General features: G+C 51.3%; 1 protein-coding gene across 1 annotated transcript in view; it reads right to left on the reverse strand.

Moving 5' to 3' along the window:
• The window catches only part of CRIP2 (cysteine rich protein 2), a 40,214-nt gene extending 20,471 nt beyond the window's left edge, over nucleotides 1-19,743 (reverse strand). Inside the window, exons 1-5 of the mRNA XM_032963762.2 lie at nucleotides 19,488-19,743; nucleotides 12,525-12,619; nucleotides 9,029-9,086; nucleotides 4,945-5,103; nucleotides 1,194-1,265 (exon numbers count right to left, since the gene is read on the reverse strand). Coding sequence (XP_032819653.1) covers nucleotides 1,194-1,265; nucleotides 4,945-5,103; nucleotides 9,029-9,086; nucleotides 12,525-12,619; nucleotides 19,488-19,527 — 424 coding nt within the window. The 5' untranslated portion in view covers nucleotides 19,528-19,743. The remainder of the gene's footprint in view (nucleotides 1-1,193; nucleotides 1,266-4,944; nucleotides 5,104-9,028; nucleotides 9,087-12,524; nucleotides 12,620-19,487) is intronic.
• Between the last annotated feature and the right edge of the window lie 2,318 nt (nucleotides 19,744-22,061).

Here is a 22,061-nt window from a genome sequence, read left to right on the forward strand (position 1 = left end):
CAGAGTCGGGATCGAACCCACGACCTCCTGTATACCGGGCGAGGTAGTTAACATCTCGCCACCGTGGCGCCCCTATTGACGAAAGCAAAGCAATCAACAACAATGAAGCCGAAATAAATCGGGAGCAGCAAAAAAAACACAACAACAGCTGCGCCGCAGGAAAAGTGTGAAAACAAAGGGATGCTGGGATGGGAGTCGGGACTGCGGCGTGCGGATGTGAAGTGTCCCAGTGAAGTGCGCCGTGCCCCTGTAGAGTTTGAATGACTCTAAAAGTTAAGTTCGATCACCGGGGAGTGGGCCAACCCTCAAGTCACTGCGGAGGTCTGACCACAGGCGGAGCGCCAACTCCGTGAGGAATTGCGAATGCGTTCCGGGGAGCGGACGGCGCGCGCGGACGTGAAAGTCGCGATTGTTGTTTGTTATTTTTTATTTTATTTTTTATTTTGTTGTTTTCTGTCTATGTGACTTTACCGAAAGAACCAAAGAATGTGAATTCCTGCAGTCACGAAAGCTTAAAATCAAAATTAGTTTGTCTGTTGCTCGTTGTTGTTTGGTGTTAGTTGTTGGTTGTTTTTAAATTTTGATTTAAAGCTTTCGTGACTGCAGGGATTCATATTCTTGGTTCTTTCGGTAAAGTCACGTAGAAGGGAAACAATGAAATAATAAAAATATAAAACAATAAAATTCTCACGACGTTTCGACTGCAACACAAGCAATCATCATCAGGTGTGAAAACATTTTTAAAAAGTGGCGGTTATTTTTAACGTTAGCACCACGGAGAGCGATTTTACAGTTTGTTCAGATGGACGAGTCCATCTATGTTCGGAAAAGAGGAGGGGGGAGACGAAAATAATGGATGCGGTCTGAAAGCCACCGTAAGCGTGAACAATCAATTAAGACCCGAAATAGTTTATCAAATCCTTCCAATGATTGCTAAGCCAGAATCCATCTTCTCGGTTGAAATTGTCTCTGTGTTTGTATATGTGGATAGCCTCATGAACGAATCTCTCATGGTAGCCAGATGGCTTGCAAGGAACCTCTGTCTTGGAGAAGTCAATGTCATGTGAGCCTACTGAATTATAACAGTGATCTGCCACGGCCGAGGTGTTGATCCTACCGTGTTTTGTTGGTTGTTGTTGTTGTTTTGTTTCGTGTTGTTGTTGTTGTTCGCTGTTGTTTGTTGTGTCTCTCACCGAAGTAAACTTTCTTTCCGCAGCGTGGGCAGAGAGACACCTCTCCCGCAAACGAAGTCAGGCTGGTGCTCACTGCAAGAAGGGAGCGGTGGGGGGCAGAGGGAGGGGCGGGGCAGGGGGGAGGTGGGGTGGGAGATAAAACACACGGGGGGGGGGGGGGTCATGACCCGTCTGTCAGACTCAGCAGTGGCGGCAGCAATGCGTCCGACAATGGAGCGCAAAGCTCCATCGATTCGTTCATTCATTCGGTCGTTCGTGTATTCATTGGATAACGGCAGTGATTTAGTGATGGGCTGGGCATTGTGGGAGGGATTCGCCCACTCACGAGATTCAGGGTGGCCACTCCCGAGTGTCGTTTTTTATTTATCCTCTCGATTTGTGGCGGTTCTCGCGTTTTCTCTGCCCGGTTTGTGCGATTCTTGCTGTTTTCCTCCGTTAGTCCGCATGCCAACGCGTCTACTCATCATCACTGTCATCAGCATCATCATCACTATCATTGTCATTACCATCATCATCACCATCCATCACCGTCACCACCATCATCGCCATCATAGTCATTACCATCATCATCATCAACATCCATCGTTATCATCATCACCACTATCATTATCATCAGTCCCTAGGCACGACCGGTAGCGGAAGGCGCGAGTTGACCGACCCCATTAGGGGCTCTCGGAGACCATGAGAGGGTCCACTAAAAGCCTGGCAAGGGTCCCGCGCAGCTGCAGCTGGCAGGGCGCGTGGCTCGCAGGGAGAGGAGCGGAGATGGGCGTGGAGAGAACGGCGCGGCGGCTTTGGGAATCCTCACTGCGTGCGCGTGCGTCACTCGCCCGCCTGTATGCGTGCGTGGGTGTGTGAAAGTGTGTGCGTGACAATGATGGTGATGATGATGGTAGCAGTAGTGGGGGAGCGGTCGTGCACTGGTTAGCGCGCTGCTGTGCTACGAACCTGGCGACCCGGGTTCGAATCGCGCTCACGGCCAACACCGGTGACGATTGTTTGAACCGGTCCTGGGCCTCCCCTAGATCGACTCAGCCTCGAATGACTACCTGGTGCAGTGTGTAAACATCGCTACTGGGGGGACAAAAGGCGGCCGGGCGTGGTGCTGGCCACCCACCCCTTCGTGTGCCGTGCCGTCCTTCATAGGTGCTACTCGCTAACAGCACGTGCCCCTACAGTCCATCCAGGCTATACGGGGGATCTTTATCTGTGAATGTGTGCGCGTGTGTCTATGAGCTAACCTGGCGACCCGAGTTCGATTCCCGCTCATGGCACAAGTCAGTGGCAATAATCTGAACCGGTCCCGGTGCCTCCCCTAGGTCGACTCGGCCATAACCGAGTCGCTGGCGCCGTTTGTGTGTGAGATTAAAAAAATCGCCACTGGGGAGGCAAAGGCGGCCGGGCGTGGTGCTGGACACCCACCCACCCCTTCGTGTGCCGTGCCGTCCTTCATAGGTGCTACTCGCTAACAGCACTTGCTGTTAGCGCCGCTCCAGCCTTCACATGTTTTCAAACAGCACTGGGCTCAAAAGCCCCTATGGAGGCTACACGGGGGATCGTCGTCTTTGTTGTGTATCGTGTTAGCGTGGTAGCAGCGCGGCACTTCATTCTGCGCCAAGCACCAAAGGCTGGGCTGGGGGGGCAGGTCTGGGGGTTGGGGGAGGGAGTCCCTTTAATATGAGAGAGGGGTGAACGAACTTGAGACAACAGCGCCCTGATTAGCACGCCGTCCCTCTGCGTGTGCTGCTGTGGTGGTGGTAGTAGTGGGGAGCGGTAGCGTAGTGGTTAGCGCGCTGCGCCCGCTGACAGCCACCAACACCAATGACGATTATCTGAACTGGTCCGAATGAATACCTGTTGCAATGTGGAAACATAGCCACTAGGGAGACTGGCCGAGCATGGTGCTGGCCACCCACCCCCTTGTGTGCCGTGCAGGCATTCATAGGTGCTCGCTAACAGCACTTGCTCCAACAGTCTGTTCAAGGCGACACGGGGAATATCTGTCTTTGAGGTGGTTTGTGTAGTGATGATGGCGATGGTTTGGGGAGGCCTTCATCCAGCAGTGGATTGAGCACGTCTGATGATGATTATTACTACAACCACCATTATCGTTATAATTATTATTTTGGCCAGATTCCCTCCCTCCAGAGTGGGAATCTGTCCAAATATCCTTTCAACCGTTGAGTGCATCCGGACCATTACAGCAAACGCTCGCTTGCCGCCAGGGCACGGCACGCTGCTCGTACGCGGACTTGATTAGAGAGCGTTTTGTTTTCACTCAGATCATTTACTCCGCCGCGCCGATAGGAAGCGAGCCCCACCCCGCTCAATTCACCCCCCCCCCGCTCTCTTTCACCCCCCCCCGCTTTCTTCACCCCCCCCCCGCTCTCTTCACCCCCCCACTCTCTAATCGCCCCTCCCAAAACTCTTCAACCCCCCCCCACCCCTCCCAACCAGCTCCCGTTCTCTTTTGCCAGAATCAATGTCCTGTGGTCTGGCGTGCCGCGATTCAATCAACGCGCATGAGTCGCCACGGGAGCTGGCGGCGAGGTGCATTGTCCCCCATCGCCCGTAGCCCTCTCTGCGGCGGAGATCAACGACGTCGTCGCAACGTCGTCGTGTTTCGTCTGGGATTGTTCTTGTTGTTGTTGTTGTTCTTGTTGTTGTTGTCGTTGTTGTTCTTGTTGTTGTTGTTGGGATTCTTGCTCAGTGTTTACACCGCGAGCGGCTCGCTGACGGAATCGGAAAGGGTTGCGATTATTTTTTTTAAATCCTGGTCTGGGTTGGTCGACTCGGCCCCATCATCCCTGCGCGGTGGTTAAAATAGGTACCGCTTTGTTGGGGGGGAGGGGGGGGGTTCAACTGTGGCCGTGTGACTCTGCGGCGGCCCTACGTGCTGGCACCACAGCATGCCATACTGATAATGTCTCTACAACACTGGTTGACTCATTTATAGACTCACCCGCCCGCCATAGAAATATGGAATTTCCACCACTGTAGACACGGGACGGTGAGCGCCAATGGCTCAATGCTTATTGCGGCAGGGAATCGCTTTGACTTGGACCGTAAACTTCATCCTTGTTTATGTGAGGCCCTCTTGTCAATCCGCTACTGGATGACGTCATCCTCACCACGTCCATGTTCTGTATGGGTGGCGGCTATTCTTGAGCATACTTCACCGCGATTATCACTGCGGGTTCGTGAAGGTGGGGAGCATAGAAGGAATACAGTACAACGTTCGGCGGTGTCGTGGTTGGCGCTGCAATTGCGCTAACGGACCGAGCGATCCCAATTTGATTCCCGTTTCAAGAGCGATAACGGTGGCGAAATATCCGAACATGTTGTGGATCTCGCGTTGGTCGACTCAGCCTTACATGATTACCTGGTGCGGTGTGTAAAATATCAGCACCGGAGAGACAAAGGCGGCCCGGTGTGGTGTTGCCCACACCAACACCTTAATGCTTAACGTGCCATTCAGGCCTGCATAGGTGCTCGTTAACAGCACTTGTCCTGACAGTCTGTTGAGGCTATAGGGGGGAGCTTTGTCTTTAACTTTGTTTTGCCATCATCACAACGCGTGAGACACAGCTGGTACCACAGCTGCAATTGGGGTGGGGTGAGTCAGAGGGTGGGGGGGGGGGGTTGCTCAGCCCCCCTTAGTCCCCCCCCTCCCAATGCTACCCCCCCCCCGCTACAGGGCTGTTGCATCCCCCCGGTGCCGCGTCTGCCCCCCTCCCCCGCCGCCCCTCACCCTTGCTCGCCGTCTTGCAGGGGGCTGCGGCCCCCTTGGCGGCCGAGGTCGCGGCCGGCTGGTCAGGAGCCGGGGTCGAACCGGGGCCTCCGTCTCCCGCGGCGGCGGCCGCCGGCGGAGGCTCGTAGATGTAGGAGCCCGCTCCGCCGATGTTGACGCCTGCGAGCGACAGCGCCGGTGTTGCATAGAGACCCACAGAGGCGCACAGAGATGCATTCAGACGCACGGAGACGCGGCGAGACGCAAAGGGATACGTCGAGACCCACTGAGATATGTAGGGATGCATATAGATACATAGAGACCCGTAGAGACACATAGAGACCCATGGAGATATGTAGATAAGCATATAGATACATAGAGACCCGTAGAGACACATAGAGACCCATGGAGATATGTAGAGATGCATATAGATACATAGAGACCCGTAGAGACACATAGAGACCCATGGAGATATGTAGAGAACCATATAGATACATAGAGACCCGTAGAGACACATAGAGACCCATGGAGATATGTAGAGAACCATATAGATACATAGAGACCCGTAGAGACACATAGAGACCCGTAGAGACACATAGAGACCCGTAGAGATATGTAGGGATGCATATAGATACATAGAGACCCGTAGAGACACATAGAGACCCATGGAGATATGTAGGGATGCATATAGATACATAGAGACCCGTAGAGACACATAGAGACCCATGGAGATATGTAGAGAAGCATATAGATACATAGAGACCCGTAGAGACACATAGAGACCCATAGAGATACATTAAAAACACGAGGCACGGCAGTGGGAGAAAAGCCATTGCCACTTTGGCCATGGACCAACACAGTAACCCCCGCTGTGGTCTGCGGCCCTTCAACGGAGGAGGAACAGCCAAACGACAACAAGTCTCTCTCTCTCTGCTGAAGCCCTCTCGTCGTGGCCAGCAGCAGCAGCAGCAGCAGTCGACACTGAGAGGTCAGCTCCTGTCCCGCATTGCTGGTGCCATCGTGCGCACGAATAGACTCAGCAAGGAGGGCGCTACGTCTCAGACTCTGCTGTGTGCAGTCTCCGGTTGAGTAATTTGCGATGGAATGTTGTCAAAATTTGGCCAAATTTGAACGGTGACTCAAGGCACACAACGGCCGACTCTCTTCGAATTATGTCGCGAGATCTTTAGCATTTCTCCCTGGACGAAATCCCCCTGCGATCAGCTGTCCAAAACACAGCAAGTACTGTACAACGTTCTCCTGGCTCCCGTTGAATTCCTAATAACCATTGTCGTAAAAAAATTATGAAATCTTAAAATAAATAAATCAGACATTATTATCGGACAATGTCTGATTATTTTCATATTCTGCACTAGTATGCTGATGATTACTGTATAATGAGTCAAGTATTACTGTTATAATTTCGCGCTCGACCATGACCCCATATTGTAAAGGGGGGACGTCCTTGCCTATAACATCGGGCAGCTCACCAGCATTGATAGCAGCGAGCCAAAGTCCGCTGACGAGACACTGAGTGTCGAAAAGCAGTGCAGAGCTTTGCATGTCTTGAGTCAATGGCGCTGAAATTCTACACTCCCAGAAGGCCGTTCGGCTGATTGGTTGTGTGACTCTCGATCTGAAGTTGGTTGTGTGAAAAAATGCTTTTATTTCTATGGGAACTTTTTTTCCCAGTATTAAAAGGGTGGAAAAGAAGAATAGTCTTTGCCCCCTCCTCGCAATACAACGTACGCATTGTCAGTTTTAAAGACAATGCGTATATTATTCTATATTTAAAGTTTTCGTGACTGCAATGATCCATACTCTTGGGTTCTTTCGGTAAAGTCACGTAGGTAAAAATAAAATAAAAATGTTTTATTTTTATTTTTACCTACGTGACTTTACCGAAAGAACCAAAGACAATGCGAATATTATTATCAAAACATGCTTTGCTTGCTTTGCTTGCATGTTTTGTCACAAGCATGTGTGGCTCATGCAGACCTGATTCCTTGAAAAATGTGTTGTCTATTCGCGGTTTGAACATATTAACACCTCCTGCGTCATTGGCAGATTTGGTAAAAACTCTTATTGCAATACCTTTATTCTTTACGCGTTAGAGACGGATTCTTTACTTGTCTATTTAATTCACCGTCAATTATCGGTTGATGCTTATCACTCGAGGCGTCTTATACAACAGACTGCAAGTGCTCTAGATTAACGGCTGCATTATGCGTCCCTAGAAGGATATGGGGGTGTTTTTATTTTAATGGAACCGCTGATCTTTGAAACTTGACAGCCTTTTGATGGTGCAAGTCACAGTGAGTCTCTCATTGCCTCGACATCCAAGGAAGAGGGTTCCCTCTCTTTTCAAGTTTATTGTCAATAACCACGTGGGCAGCTCAAGAGAGACCAGCATGGAGCGTCGTTTTGCAAGAGGGACCTGGGAGTCGCCGGCGATGACAAAAACTAACGCAAAAGAAAACGTTGTATGAAGTTAAGAGAATAAAAGTCACAAAAAGTGAAGAGAAAAAAACGTTACAAATAGAAATGAGAAAAAAAAGTTCAGAGAATGAAAGTCACAAAAAGTAAGGAGAAAAAAACGTTACAAAAATAAAATAAAAAATAAAAGTTACAATAAGAAAAGAGAAAAAAACGTTACAAAATAAAAGAGGAAAAAAAGCGTTACAAAAAGAAAAGTACAACAATGACGCAAAGAGAAATAGGAGCAAAAACAATCACGGAGAAATCGCAGCTGAAGGAGTCAGACTGCCGGAGTCGACGGCCGGCAAAATCTCGTTCCTCTGGCCGGTGTGGTGGTGGTGGCGGTGGTGATGGTCTTTGTGGTGAGCCAAGTTCTGGAGGTGGTCTTGGTCGTCGTGAGGAGCGGCGAGGCTTGACTACGATCGCTTTGAGCTTTAGCCACGAGGTGGCGGCAGAGCAAGCGGGTCACTCTTTACCTTTCCCATACTTTGCAATCCTGTCGTATATTTTTTTTATTGTTTTGTTGTTACAACGTTCTGACCCCGTGCCCCTACTGGACATATGTGAAAAGAGCTTTGTAGCTCATGTAATTCATCCGGTATAAATACATATTCGGACTTTGACGAACCTGTCTGTGCGACGCTGCGAGTGGCGTTTGATCACGTGTGCCTACAGCCAAACGTCGCCGAGTTTCGTAGGGGTTTGGAAGATACGCAGGCTTTTTGGCCTGGATAATGCTTTGATGGGTGACCCTTGTGTGTAGGGCACCACGGTGGCGAGGTGTTAACTACCTCGTTTGGTATGCAGGTTGTCGTGCGTTCAACCCCGACCCTGACGCCTGCTGTATATTTGGAGTTTGCGTGTTCTCTCCCTCTCCCCGTGGTCTTGTGGATTTTCCTCCGGGTCCTCTGTTTTTTTTTTTCCCTCCACGTTTAGAATTCATTCGCGTTGCTATAAATGTCCACGTGAATAAACCGCTTCGTTGAGCTATAATTTGTGGCCAGGTCGCTTCTGAAAAATAGCTCTACAGCTCAGTGTGCCTTACCTGGTACAATAATAGTTTAGATTATAGGTTTGTATAGTATAACACAGGTGCTATAGGCTGTTGCTGCGTCTGCTGAGGCTGCGTTTTGGTCAGCAGAGGGCAGTGCTGAAAAATCCATAGCTGTAAAATACATGAATAAATATTTATTTAGTTTATCCAAGAGAGCCCGAATGAGTCGTTAGAGATCATCTTCAGGAGGGCCCTGCACTGGGTCTTTATTTTAAAAAATAATTTAGCCAATGGGTTCGGACTAGCACCTGGAAAAAAACCCCACGCATTGCGCTAGGGGGCAACACTCTACAGATGTAAACAGATGGCGATTAGTCCACTTGCTGTGCTGCCTTCTCCAGGCGAGTCAGGGTACGACAATCCTCGATGCCCACGGGAAGGGAAGTTTCACAACAACATCTATGCGGTGGTGATCCACCAAGCCTCGCTGCTGCTGCCTCCACAGCGCTAGATCACAGGCCGCCACGTGCCGCCACCAACCCGCACCGACCGCGCGTGTGGTGAAGTACGGTCAAACGAACTCGCCAGGACATGCACGGCGTGTGGCAAGGCCCTTTTATCGCGTGAACTCACCCTTGGGTCCAAAGAGGGTGGCGTAACACGGCTTGTGGCAGTAGGGCTTGCCAGCGTGCTGCTCGCACAAACAAACAACACCACACAACCACAATGTCAATATTATATTATGTTGCAGCAGCAATGTGTCCAATGTCGAGGTCTGCTCCTGGCCACGACGAGAGGGCTTCAGCGGAGAGACTTCGTGCGGTTTTGCTGTTCTTACTGCTCCTCTGTTGAAGTTGGGTTTACAGTATGGTCCATAGTTTGGATTGCATGGCCATAATCGCACTACTGTGGCTTGTCTTTAATTAATCTCTGCGTCTCTATGTGTCTTCATGCATATCCATGTGTCTCTATGTATATCTACGTGTTTCTGTGTCTCTATCTATATGTCTTTATGGGTTTACTATATGACAGTTGGGGTTTAAAGGCCGCAGTCACACTCCTGTGGCTCATCTCTGTGTGTGTCTATGTATCTGTACGAGCTTCTGTGCGTCTGTGCATCTCTATTTGTCTCCGTGTGTCTCTATGGGATCCACGTGCCCACCACAGTCGTACTACTGTGGCTCGCACCTTTAAATTTCCATCGATGAAGGAGATACGCGCATCGACCTGGCCTTGGTGATATAGTTTCACCGGTGTCTCCGAGAAAGGGGGGAATATCAAAGGCAGGAGGTGCAATGTTTAGGTCGAGGATGAGGTGTTTGTTCTGGACGTCCACGTTGTTCCACTCTATGAGTGGCGATGTTTACAAGCCACCGTACAAGGCGATCATTTGAGGCTGAGTCGAACGAGGGGAGGCCCAGATAATCGTCACTTGTGTTGGCCGTGAGAGCGGGAATCGAACTCGGGTAGCTGGGTTTGCAGCGCAGTGCGCCAACCACTACACTACCGCTTCCCCGCAAACATGCACACGGACAAAGACAAAGATCCCCCATATAGCCTTCACAGACTGTAGGGGCAAGTGCTGTTAGCGAGCACCTATGAAGGCCAGAACGGTACACGAGGGGATGGGTGGCCAGTACCACGCTCGACCGCCTTTGTCTCCCCAGTGGCGATGTTTACACACCGCTCCAGGTACTCATTTCAGGCTGAGTCAACCTAGGGGAGGCCAAGGACCGGTTCAAATAATCGTCATCGGTGTTGCCCGTGAGCGGGAATCGAACCCGGGGTCGCCAGGTTCATAGTGCAGCGTAGCGCTAACCGCTACACTACCGCTCCCCACACACACGGACACACGGACACACACACACGCGGATAATACAAGGCCACAACAAAGACAAAGCCACACACGCAAGGGCACACGCACACACGGACACACATGCACACATCCACAAGGGCACACACAAGGGCACACACACACACGGGCACACACAAGGACACACACACACGGACACACACACACACATCTGCCGACAATCTGTCGCGCGTGCAACGGGGATGAGCGGAGACGGCTGCTCTTCTCAATAGCCGAACGAGGAATCACACCACGTGTTTTGAGTGCACGCATTAATCTCGCCCATTGCGCTCATATCCGCTGCCTTCTAAACGTTTGAGTGGGGGGGGGGGGGGGTGCGTTGCTGGTGGGGGGAGAGGGGGGGGCACGGGTGGGGGGGGGGGCGATGTTGGGGAAAGCACATCCCATATCGATGCATAAACCCTCGCCAACACGCACTTGACCCAGCGTGGTGAAGTATGGACAGATGTAGCCGATAACCCGCACGACGTGGGGGAGGCCTTCATCCAGCAGTGGATTGACACAAGTGCTGCAGGAGCGCCCATGGTTATTGCACATTAACCGGCGTTCAACCGGGGTTCAAAAGAGCCACACTTGGGACTTTAAGAAAGTCAAAGCCAGAGTGACGTCCTGCAGCTCAAACGAGCGTCGTGACATCGGTGCTCATCTCCCGCCTACAGCCGCCAAAGCCAGTGGTGGAAATTCCACATTCGTATGGCGGAGTCGAGTGTATCCATAGAACAACAACAGCCGCCCGCTGACTCCTCCACTAAGTGTCATTATGCTCAGTGAGTGTTCGCTCGTACATTGACATGGGAACGGTTCTCAGTTTTGCTTAAGAGAGAAATGAGAAATTGCAATTGAGCAATGAGCTGTATCTGGAGGCCCTGCTTCTGGATCGATTAGCATCGTCAACCGCCACAGCGCAACGTCTGCTGCTGCTGCTGCTGCCGTTCATGAATGACGCAAGCAAAGGCGGTGGAGATGGTAGTAGTGATTGACAGGTGGGGGTCTGGTGGGAGAGGAGGGGATGGAGCGGGGGGGGGGGAGCCTCGAAATTGGGGGTGGTCGTGGGTAACAAGGGGTTGTTGATATTCTTTGGGTCTTTCGGTAAAGTCGCGTAGATAGGTTCAAAGATAATGACAAAAACATTAACAAGAAACTACGACGTTTCGATCGCAACACAAGCGCTCGTCATCAGGAAGTAGGGTGTTCATATTCTTAGCTCTTTCGGTAAAGTCACGTTGAAGGGAAACAATAAAATATATATAAAAAACAATAATATTTTATATATTTTAATATATATTTTATTATTTTATTGTTTCCCTTCAACGTGACTTTACCGAAAGAGCTAAGAATATGAATTACTGCAGTCACGAAAGCTTTAAATCAAAATTTAAGTAGGGTGTTATTTTATTTGAACCTATCTACGTGACTTTACCGAAAGACCCGATAGAGTATGAATCAATGCAGTCACGAAAGCCTTAAATCAAGATTTAAGGGGTTGTTGTTTCGTGGATGGGGTCAGAATTTCACCACGGATAGGGGGGGGGGGGCTACAGGGAAGGCCGGCGAGTCGGGGAGGGGGCCTTGCCACGCTGGCGAGATGTTAACTCCATCGCCTGGTATACAGGAAGTGGTGTGCTCGATCCAGATTCTGACAATGTTTGTATATTTGGAGTTCACGGTGCCTCTCTCCCCGTGGTCACGTGTATTATTTCTCCAGATCCTCCGGTATTTTTCCCCCACATTTAGAAAGATGCGTCTGAGTGCATTTGGCTGCGAGAAATTTCCACGTGGTAAGGCACTTCGTTGAAACATCATTTGTGTCCAGGTCGCTTCTAAAAAAAGAGCTATATAGCTCAGTACGCCTTACCTGGTCAAGTAAAACATAGTTTAAATAGTTTTCCTTGCGTGGTCAGTATCACTTAGGAGTGACACTTAATAGTGAGCCTGCAATGTTACTATTCACCCCCAACAGTGACAGCGAATATCTGAACCGGCCCGGGGCCTCCCCTGGGTCGACTCGGCCCTAAACGAGTCGCCGGTACCATTTGTGTCAAAATTAAACATCGTCACTTGGGAGACAAAGGCGGCCGGGCGTGGTTCTGGCCCACCCACCCCGTCGCGTCCCGTGCCCTGCCGTGCCGGCCAGCCTTCACAGGTGCTCACGAGCAGCACTTGCCCCAACAGTCTATTGAGGCTCTGCGGGGGATCTTTGTCTTTGTGTGGCACGTGGATAGAGGAGTGGGTGGGGGGTGTAGGAGGAGTTCTCACCTCTGCGTGGCTGCCGGCGCTCAGCGTCTTACTGCAGCGCTCGCATTTGAGACAAAACTTGTGCCAATCTTTGCCCAGTGACGTCACCTTCTCGGCTGTGGGGGGCGGCGGGGGAGGGGCGCAAATGGGGGGGGGGGGGATAAAGAGGGGGAGGAGTCGTGGGGAGGATGATTAGAATCTTACAATCACACAGATGGGACATGTTTTTCAATCCAAGTTCCACCCACGCCATTCTGTACAAGGATGAACAACCATGCCTACGCGTGGATTTCTATCTCGCGGCCGCCGCCGGGCGCACTCGGAGAGGAGGTGGCCCCGTGGGTCGCGATGAGACTCGGGTCTAGCAGACTGACCCGTTTCGCGTCTCATCCGCACTGCGTTCAATGAACAGACAAGCTCACCCCCCCCCCCTCGACAGCCTTAACAGGCTGTTGGAGCAAGTGCTGTTTGCGAGCATTTATGAAGGCCGGCACGGCGCCACGAGAGGATGGTTGGCCATCACACGCCCAGCACGCCACGGCAGCGAGATGTTAACTCCCTCGCGCGGTATGCAGGAGGTTGTGGGTTCGATCCCGACCCTGACGCCTGCTGTATATTTAGAGTTTGCGTGTTCTCCCCGTGGTCGTGTGGATTTTTCTCCGGGTCTTCCGAGTTGTCCGTCCACGGTCCACGTTTAGAATCAACGTGCGTTTAGAGTATTTGGCTGCTATAAATTCCCCAACAATGATAATTAGCCGCCACTTCGTTGAGCTATCATTTGCGGTGGCAAGGTCGCTTCTCAATAAATAGCTATAGACCTCGATGGGCCTTACCTGGTAAAATAAAAAAAAATAGCTGAGCATGGTCACGCCTCTTCTTCCCCGCCATAGAATTCCCCTCCCATCGTCGCTTTTCCCGTGCTCAGTTCACGCTGCTGCTGTGGTGCAACTTCAACAGTGCTGTTTGTTCCTGGTCACTTGGCGTGTTTGGCCAAATGTCTTACGTTCAGAGTTGGTACATGCGGGAGGAAATTAGAGTAACCATCATCATCATTATTATCAGCAGCAGCAGCCATGATCAATCCACTGCTGGATGAAGGCCTCCCACACGCCGTGTCGATCTGGTTGGGGGGCAGGGGGGTGCTCACGTGCCCATACTTCACCCACGCCGGGCAGCGGAGGGTTTCTGTGGGCAAAGTGTCCGGGGGATCCCAACTCGGAGCGCTCCACTCGCTTGTTGTGGCTCCGTTCCTCTTGCGCGATATGCGTTTCATTATTTATATACCGTACTTGAATTCGTCAACCTGACGTTGCACATAGCTCGCGCTGAACCCTGTCGCACACAAAGCGGCGTGCATGAATGAACTCCCCCAATAACGATGCCCCCTCCCCCACCACCACCACCACCACCGATCCATATCCCCCATGTCCCCCTCCAACGTCCGACCCCGACCCGAACCGCCGATTCCCGTGCTCCCACAGCCACCACCCACAAACACTCGTGGCATTGTTCCCTAGCGCTCCCACTGAGGACGTCCCCTTGTGAGCTTCTCAAATTCACGCGAGTGTCTCTCCCCCCCCCACCCTCCGCCACCACCGGCCCATTCTGTACACAAACAATGCTCTGTGACTATCCCTGCGGGAATTCACTGAATCCCTCGGGCATTTGATTGGGGGGGAGGCGGACTCAGATCCAAAGGACGAAATCAAAGGCTCACTCCGCTGACGAGGCCCAGAATGCTGAAGCCGGGCACAGGGTTTTCCTGCTCGAGCGTCGTGCGTCGGAGTGTGATTGGTCTGCAGAGCCGATAGGTTGATGGACCACGCAACGTTACTGTACGCTGAGACCCAGAGCGGATTTCAGATGATTTTAGTTTCACTCATAATGCTGCTACACGGCAAATGCACCACGAACGAGTGGAGAGGTGGACACGGGGAGGTTGGAGTGTTATTAATACAAACTGAACTTAATTGTGGAAAAATGCCATATCTATAAAATAGAACCCGTTTAGGTTTGTCGTCCTTGACCTGCACCTCCGATGAGCACAGTTGGGTACGTAAGGTGCGAAAGAAGTTCAACATACGTGCAATAACACTGCCTTGAAATAATTAATAGGCGTGTGGTATGAAGAGTGGACATTGCACGACACGTTGCCTATTGTGTACATTCTTATTTTAAGTTTGTTGTTATTTATACTTGTGAACCATTTCCAACGCAGCAGCATCACTAAATAACCTGCATCTATAATGTGACTTCAGACCAAGGTTATCACTCCGCTACGACATGGAGGAAGAAAACATTGACCATCGCAGAGAAGAAGAAGATGATGATGATGATGGAACTACAACTGAAAGGTGTGCAAGGAAATCACAGAGGAGTCACTGCGAGCTCGGAATTGCACTGAAGAGGCAGAAAGAGGAGCGAGGAGCACGTGGATTCGAGATCGCACCGCAAGTTGGGGAAATCTGGAATGGACTGTTTGGAAAGGTGGTTTGGCTCAGGCAGGACACGTCATGGCGTAAAGCGATTATGATAATGATGGTGGTGATTGCCGGGCGGGGTCGAGACTAAGGATGGACTGGCAGCGGTGGGAACGCGCCCGAGAAAAAAAATTCCGTCCGCCGCGGAGATGGAGCGACGCAGTCGGCTCGTGTGCAGTGTTGCTGGACGAGAGATGGCGACGGCGTGGGGGAAGGCAGCCTTCATCCAGCAGTGGATCTATCGGTCGTGGCTGATGGCGAATTTCGAAGCATTTACGCACGGAACCCTTCTGAAGTCGGTCTCAATTTATTTTCAAGAGGCGTCCTGCTACGTTGATATGCACAGTCGAGATTAAAGGCGCAGTCCTGCCGGCTCACGTCACTGCTGGCGCAAGCGGCCTCCGCTAAAGGAAGCTTTAAAGAAGAGCCTATTTAATCTACGTGACTTTACCGAATAAAACCAAAGAGTAAGAGCCTCGCTGTCCGGGGGGCACCTTTGGCCTACTCTTCCACGTTGCCCGTAACGTCCTGGGAAGAGGTGGAGGTGCCCACGTTTGTATATATATTCGTGTCCGCACAATCAGATTGGAATATTTTTTTTCTTTCCTCGATCATCATTCAGTTTTTTTTAAATAACTCCTCGAATAACGAGAAGTGACCCGAACGAAAATGACACAAATTGGAAGCTCGCTGTGTGGCTCGCTGTGCTCAACCGCACAGAAGTCACACAACGGCGATGTAATTACGAAACTAATGAGCTCACGTCCCACTGTAGGTTTCCGGACAATTTGGGGAGGGAGGGGGCAGGGTAGGAGGGGTTGGGGCACAGGCACATAATTCAAATGGTAAATGCCCAAAGGAACACTACAGTGGTTTGTTGTATTACTGTGGCTGTTACTTTCTTTTCATATTAACAGCCAAATTTAGTATTACTTAATAATCAGGTTGTTGTTGTTCTTTTAGGTTGTTGTTGTTGTTTGGATTAACCCCTTGATGAACGCACGGGCATCTCGATCTCCGTGCGCTGTCAACCCCCTCTCTACTGGAGGAGGTGGGTGGGGGGGGGGGGGGACTGCCGCCACTGGAGATCGAGCGGCGCGCTCTCAGCTCCGCAAAGAGAAACGCGAACAGACCTCGAGGGGGGGGGGGGGGTGGAAGGTGTCGAATGCGCAGTGCGCGCTGCGTGTCCGGGTCAAGTAAGGTGATGGTCACAGTTGTCGCGACGTCCTTACTCGTCACCCTGGCCGGAGGGTTAGGGTGAGGGGTAGAGGCAAGTACTCGTGACTGTTGATTCGGGCCAGGGCGTGAACTTGTGGAACCAAAGGCTTATTTATTTAGGGGTAATCCTAGCGGCTGGTTGGGGAGTTGGTTAGAGTCGGGGGATGGAGCTCGAGGCTCGTAAGGAGGTCGGAAACCAAATTAACGAGAAGAGGCTTTTTTTCGAATTTGGTAAAGATGAAAAAAATCCTCAATAATTTCAAGAGCGGCGATGCGCGCAGTGAACACATCGCACGTCACGTGGTTAGGGATAGGGGTAGTACTCGTGGCTAACTGGTTAGGGACAGGGGTAGTACTCGTGGCTGGCTGGTTAGGGATAGGGGTAGTACTCATGGGTGGCTGGTTAGGGACAGGGGTAGTACTCATGGGTGGCTGGTTAGGGATAGGGGTAGTACTCGTGGGTGGCTGGTTAGGGACAGGGGTAGTACTCGTGGCTAACTGGTTAGGGACAGGGGTAGTACTCATGGGTGGCTGGTTAGGGATAGGGGTAGTACTCATGGGTGGCTGGTGAGGGATCGGGGTAGTACTCGTGCTCGTAGCTTCATTGGTCGTGATTGTTTGGGTGGTTGCTGTGTTCACATTGGGCGACGCATTCAACCGCGCCCACACGAGCGCGTGGCCCCGCGGGGACAAGCTGGCTCAAATAAAGCAATGCAGCATTACGCAATACAAACAACACGGGTCGTGGTGGGGGGGGGGGGGGGTCATCCAGCAGTGGATTGATCACGGCTGAAAAATGACGACGATGATCATAACGTGAGATAGGAAGTTCCCGGCGAGTTAGATTCGCGGTCACGGCCAACATGAATGGCGAGTGATGTCTGAAACCGATATCGATCACCCCGATCACAGCCTACGCACCCCCTCTCCTACGCCGCATCCACCGGTTCAGCAACCTGCATTGACCCACGTGGTGAAGTATGACCAAAGCAACGCCCCGATGTGGCTCCAGAACCGTTACAAGCACCCCAACGGCGGCGCCACTCGTCCAGATTTTAATGTGTAAAAACAATTACGTCATCCGTGAACGCACGCACACACACACACAGAGACCCACACATTCCCGATGGCCATATATAGTAAAGGGTTAGGACTCCTAAAACACGGCGATAAGTGACATTTGTGGCTATTCGATTAATTAATTCAATAATCGATTCGTGCGTTCCTTTTAGTTTCACCAATCTCGCCCGTATCGCATTATTTCGTCCTTCAGCCGTGCTCCATTCACTGCTGGATGAATGCTCTCCTGCCCATCACATGCCGTCGACACCATTCACGCTCCTGCGATGGGAATCAATCATCCACCCGGGCACGGATGACACCAACACGATCTGACTGCGTTGCTCCATCTCCACGTGGGAGGTCCTCTCCCGCACGCGTTCCATCGCTCGTTTCCGATATTTGTTGTTGATTTTGTTGTGTTTTTTGTTGTTGTTGCTTTTGTTGTTGTTTTTGTTGGATCATTCGCTTTTTCTAAATGTAACACGAGCATGCGATTTGCATCCATGCATATCATGTGATAAAATTAGGATGGCATACGCGATTCGATTAATGCTCCACGGTGATTAATAATCGACAAAAAATCGATTATATACATTTTTACCCCTCCAACGCATCGGTCAATTCTGCATCGCAACGTGACAAAGACAAAGAGGCCCCGTGTAGCCCACACCGGCAATTGGGGGCAAGTGCCGTTATCGAGCACCCTATGAATGCCGGCACGGAGCACGAGTCAGTGGCGTCGCAAGGCACCACGCCCGGCCGCCTTTGTCTCCCCAATGCTGTTGTTGACACGAGATACCTTCTTCTTTGGTTCTTTCGGTAAAGACACGTAGAATGAGAATAAAATAATAAATTGATAAAATAACACAATAAAATTCTCACGACGTTTCGGCCACAACACAAGCGGCCTTCATCAGGTGTGTGTACGAGTGTGTGAATTGTGTTCAAAGACAAAGATTCCCCGTATACCCTAAATATACTACTGCGGGACTTCACCTGATGAAGGCCGCTTGTGTTGTGGCCGAAACGTCGTGAGAATTTTATTGTGTTATTTTATTTTATCAATTTATTATTTTATTCTCATTCTACGTGACTTTACCGAAAGAACCAAAGAAGATGAATCCTTACAGTCACGAAAGCTTTAAAACGAGATACCTTATTTATAGCAATCGAGCTCGGGCAAGCGGATCCAGAGTCCTGGTGTCAGATATCACTCGCCACTGATTTTGGCCGTGACGCGCGCATCATAATCGAGGTAGCCGGGTTCGTGGTGACGCGCGCGAAGCGCCACCACTTCACCTTCGACAATAACACGCACGCGATTTGCTCCAGGCAATCTAACAGCAACGTGTTGTGTGTGTCTGTGTGTATAAACAGCACTTGCCACAAAAGTCTGTTAAGGCTATGGGGGGGATCTTTGTGTACACACGTGTGTATGCACGGACGTATATTAAGTCCACGTAGATCCCACGACCCCACGTGTGTACGAGTGTGTGAATTGTCTACAAAGACAAAGATTCCCCTATACCCTTAATATACTACTGCGGTAAGTGCTGGCCAGCACCACGCCCGGCCGCCTTTGTCTCTCCAATGGTGCTGTTTACACATCACACCAGGTAGAGTACTCATTTGAGGCTGAGTCAACCTATGGGAAGGCCCAGGACCTACTGGACATCTGTGAAAAAATATTTATAGCTCCTCGTGTTCCTCCAGCATGAATAACTAACGACCGTTCCCCGCTACATACAGAGACGCGTCACGTCAACACAAAACTAAAATTGACCCCCGTCGCTGCGCTCACTTGCAGACACGCGCGGACCGAATTAAAGACCGAACGAATGAGCCACACGCACAGGCGGATGAGCAACTGAGAGGCGGCCGTCGGATGCGAATGAATGAGCGAATTGGTCGGACGAGAGAACGGATGCACGAGTAAGCGATCCAATTAGTGATTGCGTGAACGGGTTGGACATTAACGGTGGAGCGAATGAATGGACGACCGGATGAAGCGCGCGCGCGGATGAGCGAACGGGCGAGCTAAAATCGCTCGCTGTGTAAATGAATTGAATGTACGACCGAGCGCGCGGCGAATACAGCGACCGAGTGAGTGGATGAATATAACGCATGAGGAGACTGGGTGTGCGGATGAATGAATTCACGAACGCACGCAGAGAGAGAGAGAGAGACAGAGAGCGACGTAGCGGGTTTTTTTTTTAATACGTACCGAAATACACCGTCTTCTCGCATTTCGGGCACTTGGACATTGTCGGTGATGTTCGGTCTCGGTGGCACGCGGGGCTGTGTCGGCTCCAGCCGTCGCTTTGAATCGAGCGGCGAGCGAGGGCGGTGGCGGTGGCAGAGAGGGGAGGATGAGCGGAGGGGGCTTTTCTGGCGATGGGGGTCTACTCACATCCCCCCGTCAGACTGGGGCTCCGGGAGCGGGCGGGGCCCCTTTTGAAATGGGGCGAATGCGCGGCTGCGCAGTGGCGCTCCCCCTCCATCCCCCCCACTCTCCCCCCCCCACTCACCAACAGTCGCCCAGCCCCGCCTCCAGAACAGCCCGCCCCTCCCTCCCCTCTCCCCATCCTCCATCCCCGCGGCAGCGCACCACCAACCCCACCCCCGTGCCTCCAGTCCATGGCCGATTATTCCACCCTCCAGCGCCCGTCGCTAACCCCCCCCTTTCCCCCCCTCCACTCCTCTCCCCCCGTCTTTAGATCCCTCTGTCCCTCCAACGGTCCCTCCCCTGCCCTCTCATCCCTCCATCCAATTCATCCCTCCCATTCCTCCCTCCCTCTATAATTTATATAATTTCCTTTCATTGCCCCGTAATAATTCCCTCCCTCTCCCTTCCCTTCTTTCCTGCACTATGCTGCCCTCTCTCTCATCATTCCCCCCTCCCTCCCCATCGCCTCCCTCCCGTCTCCCCCTCCCCCCTCCCTCCTGCCTCCCTCCCCACGCCACCGCTGTCTGCTCCGAGTTGCCCCAATTTCTCGCAGACAAGGCGGCACGTGTCCGCCCATGTGGCCGGCGATGCGCACACGTGACCATCATCACCACCACCATCATCACCACCATCATCATCACGACCTTCATCACTGTCATAATCAATACCATAATCATAGTCATCGCGAGCTTCATCATCACTCCCATTATCATAACTCCCATCATCATACTTTCTATCATCATTGCTATCATCATCACCATCACTACCATCATCATCACTACCATCATCACCATCCTCATCGGGATTAAGTAACGCGGATATTCCGCATGTCAATGTTAAACCACAAGTCATTCTCAACACTGTATATGTCCGTGCACAACGCTTTACCTCAATCCACTGCTGGATGTGGCTGATTCGATCATCCCTCGCTCTATTCCCTCGCTCTGAGAGAGTTTGGTTTGTGCGATTTCGCGTTCATTCAGATAACCGATTTCTACCCAAAATTTACTATATGCGGTTTGAATTCACTCTACATGCGACTCTTGTTTTTGGGGTCCCGACCCCTGAGCTATACGGACTGTTGGCGCAAATACTGTACTGTTTGCGAGCTCCTATCAAGATCATCTAGCCTCCCCTCCCCATCCGCCTTTGTCTCCCCCCCAGCGATGGTGTTTACACACAGCGCACCAGAAATGACTTTCCGCCGTGGCCGGAAATCGAAGTTGCAGTCCCACGCAGTGCGCGAACCACCGAGCCACCGATCAGTAGTGGGACACAGCAGGTTTCTAATATGAAAGTGATATCAAGAACCGGTTCTCGACGTTCACCTAGGTCGACTCAGCCTTAAATGAGCACCTCTCGCGATGCATAAACAAAAACGATTGTTGTATTGTTTGCTGCTGTAACTTGCTGGCCCGCCCATTCTGGACAGTTTATCGCATTCCTCCAGCGGTCTAAATAAATACTCTGATTATGATTCACATGAACGCTCGAGAGAAAGAGAGAGAGAGACAAAGACAGCCGGGCGTGGTTCTCGCCACACCACCCCTACGTGCGCCGTGGCTGCCTCAATAATAGGTGCTCGTTAACAGCACGTGCCCCATTGCCCATTTAAAACAGTCTGGTAGGGTGGGGGTGTGGGTCTTTGTGTACACATATGCACGTGGCAAGTGCGCATGTATTTATGTGCGCGCGCGCGCGCGAACGTGGGTCGCCGGGTTCAAACGTTGAGCTTTTGAACCCGGCGACCGAGTTAGATTCCCACTCACGGCCACCACCAGTGATAATTATCTGAACCGGTCCTGGGCCTCCTCTAGGTCGACTCAGCCTTCAACGAGTACCTGGTGCGATATGTGAACATCGTCACTTAGGGAGACAAAGGCGTGCGGGCGCGGTGCTGGCCACCTACCCCACTGTCTGATGTGCCGGCCTTCATAGGTGCTCGCTAACAGCATTTGCCCCAACATTCTATTAGGCCTATATGGGGGATCTTTGGTCGATGTCTTGTGTGCACGAGTGCGTGTGTCAAAGGGAACAAAGGCCGATCGATAGCCTCGTGCACCTTAATTGAAGCAGGCTAACTCTCTAAACCATGGGTCGGCAACCTATGGCTCGCGAGCCAGATGTGGCTCTTTTGATGACTGCATCTGGCTCGCAAATAAATCTTAGCTAACATTTCTTAACATGATAAGTAATGAATAATTCCGCTGACATTAAAGTAAAACATTACAGAAATCACAGTGTTAAAAAGTAACGTTTAAAATATAAAACATTCTCATGCATTTTAATCCATCCACCCATTTTCTACCGCTCCTGCTCAGGGTTGCAGGTGTCTGGAGCCAATCCCAGCTG

The sequence above is a fragment of the Petromyzon marinus genome, chromosome 31 (assembly GCF_048934315.1).
Source record: "Petromyzon marinus isolate PM22_M1 ecotype Great Lakes invasive population chromosome 31, UKy_Petmar_22M1.pri1.0, whole genome shotgun sequence".
Classification (NCBI taxonomy): Eukaryota; Metazoa; Chordata; class Hyperoartia; order Petromyzontiformes; family Petromyzontidae; genus Petromyzon; species Petromyzon marinus.